The 9450-nt window shown below is 34.0% G+C and overlaps 2 protein-coding genes across 2 annotated transcripts in view; both read right to left on the minus strand.

Annotated features, from left to right (window-relative positions):
• LOC116005714 (DExH-box ATP-dependent RNA helicase DExH5, mitochondrial-like) overlaps positions 1-4771 on the minus strand; it is a 5460-nt gene extending 689 nt beyond the window's left edge. The window contains exons 1-6 of the mRNA XM_031245955.1: positions 4537-4771; positions 3678-3881; positions 1915-1984; positions 1668-1816; positions 1209-1517; positions 1063-1122 (exon numbers count right to left, since the gene is read on the minus strand). Coding sequence (XP_031101815.1) covers positions 1063-1122; positions 1209-1517; positions 1668-1816; positions 1915-1984; positions 3678-3881; positions 4537-4674 — 930 coding nt within the window. The 5' untranslated portion in view covers positions 4675-4771. The remainder of the gene's footprint in view (positions 1-1062; positions 1123-1208; positions 1518-1667; positions 1817-1914; positions 1985-3677; positions 3882-4536) is intronic.
• A 2286-nt stretch (positions 4772-7057) lies between these two features.
• On the minus strand, positions 7058-9054 carry LOC116006474 (DExH-box ATP-dependent RNA helicase DExH3-like). The gene is made up of 4 exons (XM_031246860.1): positions 8883-9054; positions 8714-8801; positions 8150-8386; positions 7058-7175 (listed from the first exon to the last, which is right to left on the minus strand). The coding sequence occupies exons 1-4, from the start codon at positions 8894-8896 to the stop codon at positions 7074-7076; spliced, it is 441 nt and encodes a 146-aa protein (XP_031102720.1). The 5' UTR covers positions 8897-9054; the 3' UTR covers positions 7058-7073.
• Positions 9055-9450: the final 396 nt, after the last annotated feature.

The following is a 9450-nucleotide window of genomic DNA, read 5'->3' on the forward strand; positions in this document are numbered from 1 at the left end:
TGAGATTATCAGGAAAGAAACTTTTAGGCAGCAATTTATTGAGCTTAAAAGAAATTTATAGTTTGCACGAACATGTTTGGAATATGAAGCAAGACAACCATAACTCCAAAACCCATGCATACTCAATACAGAAATAGTCTCCCATGACTATTGTCAATAAATCTTTGTGTTCCCTTGCTACTAAATTTTAGACACATGAAAATTGTGTCTGAAAAAGTTTGAAAGTGGATCAGGAAACTTGACCATATTATAGTAACATAAGAAATAAGTTATACTCAACTCTAGCTATACATTATTATTTATTCTGGCCCTGTTTCGTAAATAATCAGCCTATCAGCCAATTTTGGCTTATTTGATCACTATTAGTTGTTTGGTTAATAAGCTTTTTGTAACTCCAAAATGCTAAAATTCAAAAGGCTACTCAAAGCAGCCTTTTCAATTAGCTTTTTGAGAAAAGAAATTATACAAAATAGCTATCAGGTAACAGCCAATTTATCAAACAACTTTCTACAATCAGCTAATATTATCAACAAATCATACCTTCTAACCCAAACAGCCAACCCAATCAGCCAACAGCCATTTACCAAACAGGGCCTCTATCTTCTATATTTGCTTAACAATTCATAGCTTCCAACAAATAATTTAAATATTTACTAAAACTGACAAGGAAAATATGATATATTGGAGCACAAGTTCTAGATAAATGGAAAACAAAGGAAAAATTGATATCAAGTAGGGAAAAGTTTAATGTGAAAAATATTAAAAAACAATAAGTTGCTCTAGAAACAGTTAAAGAATTTAATTTGTTTATAGGCCAAACAACAATCTCTTTTTTGAGTTCGCTAAACAACAATCTATTATGTTTCTGTTTGGTAAAGAATATTTGTCCAGATTGGATTTTAACCAAACTATGAAGCTTCTACATGTTTGGCAAGGATCATGGAGTATAAATTGTACAAAGCTCTCAATTTATTAATTAAATAATAAGCCATAAGGCCCTGAGTTAGGGTTGATTATGATTTTTTCACAATGCATAATCACAATTCAAAATCAAAAACTTACTGCATATAGCAAAACTTGACCATCACCCATTGTCTTGAAAGACATTGAGGTCTCTCTGTGCTGCACAAGAATGGGAAATAAAACTCATGTCAGTTGAAATTAAGGAATAAGAGCACCGAGTAAATTTCTGAGCAGAGATGCCTTACCACTACAGAAGTAATTCCAGGATATAAACCAGAGCATATGACAGCACGGACAAATGATTGATTGTGACTTAGCTTGTTATTAGTTGCATTGTCTGCTTCAAGCAATCCAGCATCTTTTAAGATGAAGGAGAACTGCTTGCGAAGGGAATGAATAGCTTGAAGAGTTTGAGCGGAAAGGAAGTTTCTCCAACAATACTCATACGCAGATCCTTCTCTTTCAGCATCCTTCCATCCTTCATAGGCACGGACAAGAGCCATGTGGTCACTATAGTCCTTTGCTGAGAATCTGGACTTTGCTGTCCCTGCTAACTGCATCATAGGAAAAGATCAAAATAAAAGGCTAGTCAATGGATCCTGCAGATGGTATATACATTACATTGAGAAGAGAAGAGAGAGAGAGAGAGAAGCAATATAGGGCAATCATTGCTCTTGTAGGGCATAAGGTTGCACTGGACTTACATCCTTCTTATCCTGAGGCAAAAGAAAAGGATCCCTGACACTAAGACCAGCAACAATGGTCAAAATGGGATCAAAGCAACGGAAAATAGCACCCATAACTAGCATTTTCCCAAGCTTAGGATCCACAGGAAGAACCGATAGATATTTACCTGATAGGAAGGAAAAACAGCAAAGAAATACCATATACATGAGCAAAATTTAAAAGAGTACTTCACAAATCATTTAATTATCATAGGGCAGTGTATACCCAGATACGTAAGATTCTCATGTTCATCTAATGCACCAATCATCTTCAAAAATCCAATAGCATTTTGTACCTGCAACACCAATCATATGCCAAAAGAATAAAACATTATTTAGAGACAACAAACTGTAGAAGAATGAAACCTAGATGCTCAATCACATGGATTTTTATATCCTTAGCATCTCAAGCTAAAGTATGCAACTAAAAGGACCTTTGAGCAATTGGGAACCAGAGTCTCATGTATATTACAAATACGTTCTCAGACAACACACCTTGTCACTACAGTTTTTCCCTTCCAACCTTAGTTATACCTTTATGTATTTAGAGAGTAGGATGCACATTTTATTCACTAAGACAAATCTCATATATAAAGTCAAAGGAAAAAAAAAATAAAAAAATAAAAAGGAGAAATAGCTCTTATGGAAAAAGGAAATCTAGCAATCTTCTTATTAATATAATCACTTAAAATAAAAATAATAATTACAATAACAATAAAAAAGACAATTTTAAAAATCAAAACATGGCAGATATTTCTAAAGGTACTCTGAAGTTCTCCAGCTTTATGGAATACTATTATTGCTATATCTCATATAAAACCCACATTTTTTTTTTTTTTCATTTTTAGAAAAGTATAAAAGCCTAAATTAAATTTTCAGGTGAAGCAATTAAAAAGGAATTAATGAAAAAGGCCTGAAGGAGGATGAGTAAGTTATTCTATGTACTCCAATAAGAATCATTACAGTTAGTTATTTTGGATCCAAATGATTTATTCATCACATTGCTGAAAAGCATATCCTAAATATGAAGAGGTCTGTTTATATACATACATACATATATATATATATATATATATATATATATAGAGAGAGAGAGAGAGAGAGTAATGATCATATGAGAACAAGTGCCCTTGTAAAAAGTGGATTTATTTCATCCATCTATCTGGGTTGATCAACGGCTGAAAAATAAGGAAAAAATAGAGGAAAACGAGGTGCCATTTCCGTAATTATTAAACAATTGATAGTCATCCGGGACAACTAATAGTGCACACTTGAGTGCACTATTATAGATCCTAAGTGTACGGTTAGTTATCCATGAATGCACTATCAAGCAATCCCAAATGCACCATAATAATTACAGAAATGCCACCACGTGTTTCCCTCAATTTTCAGCCCCTTGATATGGAAGGATGAGATAAATACGCATTTTTTTACCAGAGGGCTTGTTCTCACTTGAACCTACCCATATATATAAATATAAATAAATAAATAAATAAAATATATATATATATATATATATATAGGGGAGGGTTCAGGTGAGAATACCTCCCCTATAAAAATGTGGACACATCCACACCCTCCATCTTGAAAAATCAAAGGCTAGGATCTTACCATTACTAAACTTTCAAATTTGTAATAATTATAAAATGAACCTAGCTCTTAAAAGTTTTCAATAATTACAAAATTAACCCGTGTTTTTTTACTAAAACCCTCAACCATTGATAAACCCTAATAGACGGCTGAGATCAGTCATCACTTTTTACAGGAGGACCTATCCCACTATTTATGGTGAGATAGGTCCTCCCTCACTCATGGCCATATTCTTCATCATCCCAAATTTTAAGTTGAAGACAAGAATATAAAAACTATTAGCACATAATATTTAACATTTGAACATTAAAATTTCCAATAAGAATATTTCACATATAGCATGGATCTCTAGTAACATTTGAAACATTTCACACGACATAAAGAAGAGTAACTACTTACAGCCAATGGTTCTGGTGGTTGAAGAGCTGCAGATAGAAATTCTGCAATACTTCCAACTTGCAAACTCTTTATTTGCAGGCAAAGAGAATTGAGAGGAGTTCTTAGAAGTTCAGGTAATTGATACTCTGCAAAAGCTTCATAAACACATTGTGGGTACAAGTGGTAGCACTCGCCTGACTGCACACGACCAGCCCTACCCCTTCTCTGAAAATCATAATAAAAGATGGTTATTTTGCCTGATGTATGTTGAGGGGGCACTTGGATAGTTGGATAGTTGGCATATACCATAGAACTTAGTCAAGATTAAGGTTCAGATGCTCCATGTCATTAAAAGTAAAAACAAACCAAGAAATGGTTTCTTTGGATAAGCATAGATGATGTTAGGCCTGAAAATAGTGTGGGTATGCAAACCTATTAAAATGCTTCACCTATTCAATGGGATTTTTATTTGACAATGTTTACAAAAGTTAGCAAATCCTGAAAACAATGCAGCACAGGCTGCACGGCAATAACATTGTTGCCCAAAAGCATGCTTTAATATTTCTATATCAACACCAGCAAATACATTGACATAATACTAGTCTTTTTCCCTTTTTTATCGGTAAATAAAGAAACAAAAAGAGAACAAAGGGCAAGTTGTAGGCTGTCAAATGTAAGAGTAAAGCAAATTTTTTGAGAATACACTACAGCTTAAGACCAAGTCATTCTGCTATAGCAAGGCAATCATTTAGAACCCTTTCATTTTTACATTTATTGGGCAACAAAGGGTGATGTAAAGTAAATCATTATCAATAAGGCGATACTACAAACAGAGTAGTAACTTTCTCATTAAAGAAAAGCACAAGTAGAAAATAATAACCTGTCTAGCAGAGGCTTGTGATATCCACGAAGGTAGCAAACAAGGTGTATTATTGAGTGCATCATAAGTTGTCTCCTTTGCTTTTCCACAATCGACTACGAACACTACATCATTAATAGTAATACTCGCCTCAGCCATATTTGTAGCAAGTACAATTTTCCGAACATTTTGAGGTGGCCTCTCAAATATGAGTTTCTGTTGGTAAAAAAATCACAAGGGAATAAGTTACAGTGTTTTAATGGATCTGCAACTTGTGTATAAAAATACATTAAAGAGAGAGAGAGACGAAGAAGGAAAGATGAACATGAAATGCACACAAGTCATAGGCTATATTTGCATCAAGTACTATTTTACAAACACTTTGAAGTGGCTCCTCAAATTTGAGTTATGTTGGTAAAAACTAAAATCATAAACCAACTAACAAGGAAATAAATTGCACCGTTTAAGGGATCTGTGACTTGTGCATAAAGGTACAGAGAATAGAAAAAAATGAGATGCACTTAGATCCCAGGGACTATGATAAAATACCTGAATTTAAAAAATGGCAATGTCAACAGAAAACATAAAAAGCTGTCACTACAAGTAAAGAATTCCATAAAATGGATTAGGCCAAATTTAAAGTATTACATAGAATTGAAGTCAAATCTCTAGGACCACAATACCAAATTTCACAACTTAACTATCTACTTTTCCCCTCTTATTCTCTCAATTGCTGAAAATGAATACGAGCAATAAAACCAGTCCATTTATCAGCTAAAAATACAAATAAGCAAAATAATCATTCAACAAAAACTATAAATATAGAGTGAAGGGATTAGAAAAACAATCAACAGTTTGCAAGAATCTAATAACAAAGTCAACCAAATCCTAGCAAGACATCAAGCAGAAAGCTTAGAATTATCTCTAAATGCTAACTGGCTTGGAATGCTCCATAGAAGAAGATCAGATGATGAAGATGAAGACAACAAGGCCAGTTACTTAGAAGTATGTCTTTTTTTTTTAAATACTTAGAAGTATGTCTTGTTCTACATCCCTTTCCTATCTTGTAGAAAAGGATCCTATGATCCTAAACTAATATTATCTGCAATTAGAAGTTTGTCTTGTTCTGCATGCCTTTCCTATCTAATAGCAAAGGATCCTATGATTCTGAACTAACATTGTATTGGGTAGAAAAACCCAAGTTTGTCCATTAATAGCATATAATTGAATTAGTGTCCTGAATTCATTTCTTTTATGTAATATAAATTGTAGGGCTTTATTAATAACCATTGCTTGATCTTAACCAATGGAATGGACTAGATTCCTAGAGATGATAGTATGGACTATTATCTTTCCAAGAAAAATGCTCTATAGTATATGAGAGCGAAGAAGTTATTGGTTGAATATAAAGCCCCTTAAATTGATGCACAGTTGCAGTTGGTTGAATATAAAGCCCCTTAAATTGATGCACAGTTGCAGACAGTTAATATTTGGGAGCAATTAGAGAATGCAGCAGGATCCCATTTTGGGGGAATGAGTAGAAGCGATAACAAGATTGGATCCCATTTTGGGGGAATGAGTAGAAGCGATAACAAGATTGTTTTCAGTTTTGGGGGAATGAGTAGAAGCGATAACAAGATTGTTTTCAGAGTGGAACATCTTTCACAGTCCAAGGAGGCCATAATATGTGGCTCCCCAATAGATTAGTAATCTGAAACTGGAGGCAGACATCATCAGAAACATAAAGTCTCTGAAAAAAAAANTTTTCCTTCTTCATATTAACAACATGCACATCGAACTTAGAAACATGGCCTTTGTTGTGTTTAACAATAATTTTCTTCAACAATATATAAACTATAGCAAAACGAAAAGTTCAGGGCCCTAAGCTAATTCTTCAGTGTCCTTTCAGTTATAGAATGTGCTCACATTTTCTCCTCAAATTACAAAAAGCTCAAAATCAAGATAATAGAATCTTATAAGCCTTTTCAGTGTATAAGTGCAATCATGCACTTCTTCAAATGCACGAACAACTAGAAGATTTTCTCATCAGCTTTAAGGTGGAAGACTCCTTAACTTCAGAGAAAGTCAACAAATTAGTACTCTATCTGCTCCTTCCCTTAATTCCATAAAAAAATTCCTCTTAATAATTTCAAAAGTTTTCCTACATTAAATTCCTACAGTGCCCCTTTCCTTAGATTGAAATCAATGATGGATTAATGGGAAGTGTGAACACTGCAATTATGGAAGACAAGAATGAAAGTAAACACTGTAATTAATGGTTAACACTTAACAGTGCATTAACTACAGTTTTCCTAAATCCATGTTCCTGCCTTCCTGGGGGAGATTTTTTGTAGGACAGGGGGGAGTAGTAGTTCTAGACCTTTTCTGTTCCAAACATTAGCTATTACAAAGGGAAATAAAAGGCTTTAGAACTTCCTGTCAAAGTGACTATCAAATCAACTGTAGGAATAACACTAGCATTGGGACGGCAAGAATATTCAATAAAAAGTAAGCACCAAACATGCACTGACTCAGAGAAAATAGTGTCAGTCCTGTAATCAAACCTGATTGCAAGCAATTGCTTGAAGCAACCTTTCTTTTTCCTTAAATGATGGAAGAGATTTCCGAAAACCTATCATTTTGTGGCCTTCAGGTGACTCCTGCATTCCATCAGGACAAACATTCCCAAGTAAAAGGATTGAATGAGAAAAATGTAAATCATCAATTGAAACCAAAAAGGAAAGATAAATATTGCTTGTAAGGCAACTGTTATAAGGTAAATGCCCAAAGAGATTCCTGAACCTATTCTAATTGAGCAATTTTGTGGTGTGTATCTACATTCTACATATCTTCTGCAAAAGATTCCACAAACATACTAGGCTTCAATCACCATGTTGAGAAGATAGGATCTGGATGTAGATCTACATAGGTTGAAGGGGAAAGTTGCACTTAATCAACATTAGAATCATACTATTATCCCAACAATTTGGAGTAATTTGACTGCAGTCAATTAGAAATTGTTTGTTTAATTAAATTTACCCCCACTCATTAAAAATCCTGCATCCACCACTGGTAAGGGTAAATGCTCTGAATTCGTTAGTAGCCAAAAATACCAAAACCAGTAAAAAAGAACTAACATTTGTCCCCAAATACTACCAATCTACCAGATTATAAAGCTACTACATCAAACAAAGTATGAAGAATACCTAATTGGACAGTTAAAGCCTGAGGATATTTAATGTAGGCAACCATGAAAGCAAGGACAAGTCTTTATCATAAAAAATGTCAGAGTTGATAATGAATCTAGAAATACTGTCAATATAGCACCAAGAAATGACTGTATAATGTGCATGATGACAACAAACCTTATCAGAAAGGTGCAAATTGAATCAAGCAAAATTAGTCCTGGAAATTCAGTATTAATGTAAACAGGAGAGTTGATGCAACACAGACATTTATCGAAATTTATTGTCAGATACTGCAGAAGTCTTGTGCACATAACCTACTTTACCTTTTTGGTGGGTAGCAGAGAAGCCCGGGAGAAAAAAATGCATACTACAGATTTTAGATAAGCATTTGATACACAAGAAAATTTTGCACAACTAAGAGAGGAAAAAAGCTAATATAATGAGACCTGCCAAGTTCTTTGCAAATTGCGCATTCGCAAGCTTCGCCTTTGAAGAACCTTCTCCATAACAGAGTCATCTAAGAAAGAATCTGGATTTTCATCCATAGTTACATTTTCAACCTTATCAGCGGCCAGACTTTCACTAGGCATACCATCTGACTTCTCAGAACTGAGATGAATTCTGTCCAGGTGTTCCTGAAGCAAGCCCTCCACTCTCCTTTGCAAACTTAGTGGGATGACAACCTGGACATGTGCACAGCCATAGATGAACTCGGTGAAATTAACAGGATTTATGGACCTTATCTGGATAAAATAATTTTAACACAAAGAGCTATATCTTTAAATCTGAAAGAATAATAGTATGAAAACTTTAACAGTGTGCATATTCCAGGTCGAAGGGAATTGTCATTGAATAATTTGAAATCTTAGTAGGAATGTAGGATGGATCAGACAATGACATTTCCATTTGCCTTAATTTATGTATTTCTTCTTATAAAATCTTATCAATGTGAGATGAAACCGTGGCAAAATCAAGTGAAAGTTAATGTATCACATAGGAGTGAAATTTACCTCCCTTTGAGGCCGCTTATCATCAAGATCTGGTCTGTAGTTCGGAAGAGGAACCTTGCTTATAACCACTACTTTCCCATAAATTTCACTGGGAAAAGGAGACGAAGTGAGTAAGGTTCTCCAGAATTGACATGACGATAACGAGAAGCAACACAATATAGAAGCATACCTGTATAGGCCCATCCTTTTGGCGAGGTTAGATATTTGCTCATAGTCTCTTCTATCCCTTTTATCTCTAGATACAACTTCTTGGTCCTCACTGCGTGATAGTAAGCTAAGTTTCCATTTCCACTCGTCAATGTTGGCAACTGATGATGATGCCTACAATTAATTCTTGCTTTTAGAATCACTTGCCTTCATAGTTTAAATCTATCCAACTCTAAACAATAATAAGTTTTTACATTGTTTCATCAAGTATTAATGTAAACATAATCGTTAACTCCATTCATGTGTTAGGTAATGAGCCTCACTATCTAAATTTACAATAAAAAAAAAATTAAAAAAAAAAACATTTTTTTGCCAAACAACATCACCCAATTCATTCCTTAAACTCAATAATTGAATATTCAAAAATAAAACTTAATGTCATTCCTTTGCATAAATGTCATTCCTTCAAATGCTGTAGCAGAAGACTATTTTCCAACAATTTCAAGATTCAACTTTCAAGCTTATTTTTAAAAATAAAAATAAAATCTTATTTTTCAACTAATAAAACAGAGGATGGGAAAATTGGGGAA

The sequence above is a fragment of the Ipomoea triloba genome, chromosome 15 (assembly GCF_003576645.1).
Source record: "Ipomoea triloba cultivar NCNSP0323 chromosome 15, ASM357664v1".
Classification (NCBI taxonomy): Eukaryota; Viridiplantae; Streptophyta; class Magnoliopsida; order Solanales; family Convolvulaceae; genus Ipomoea; species Ipomoea triloba.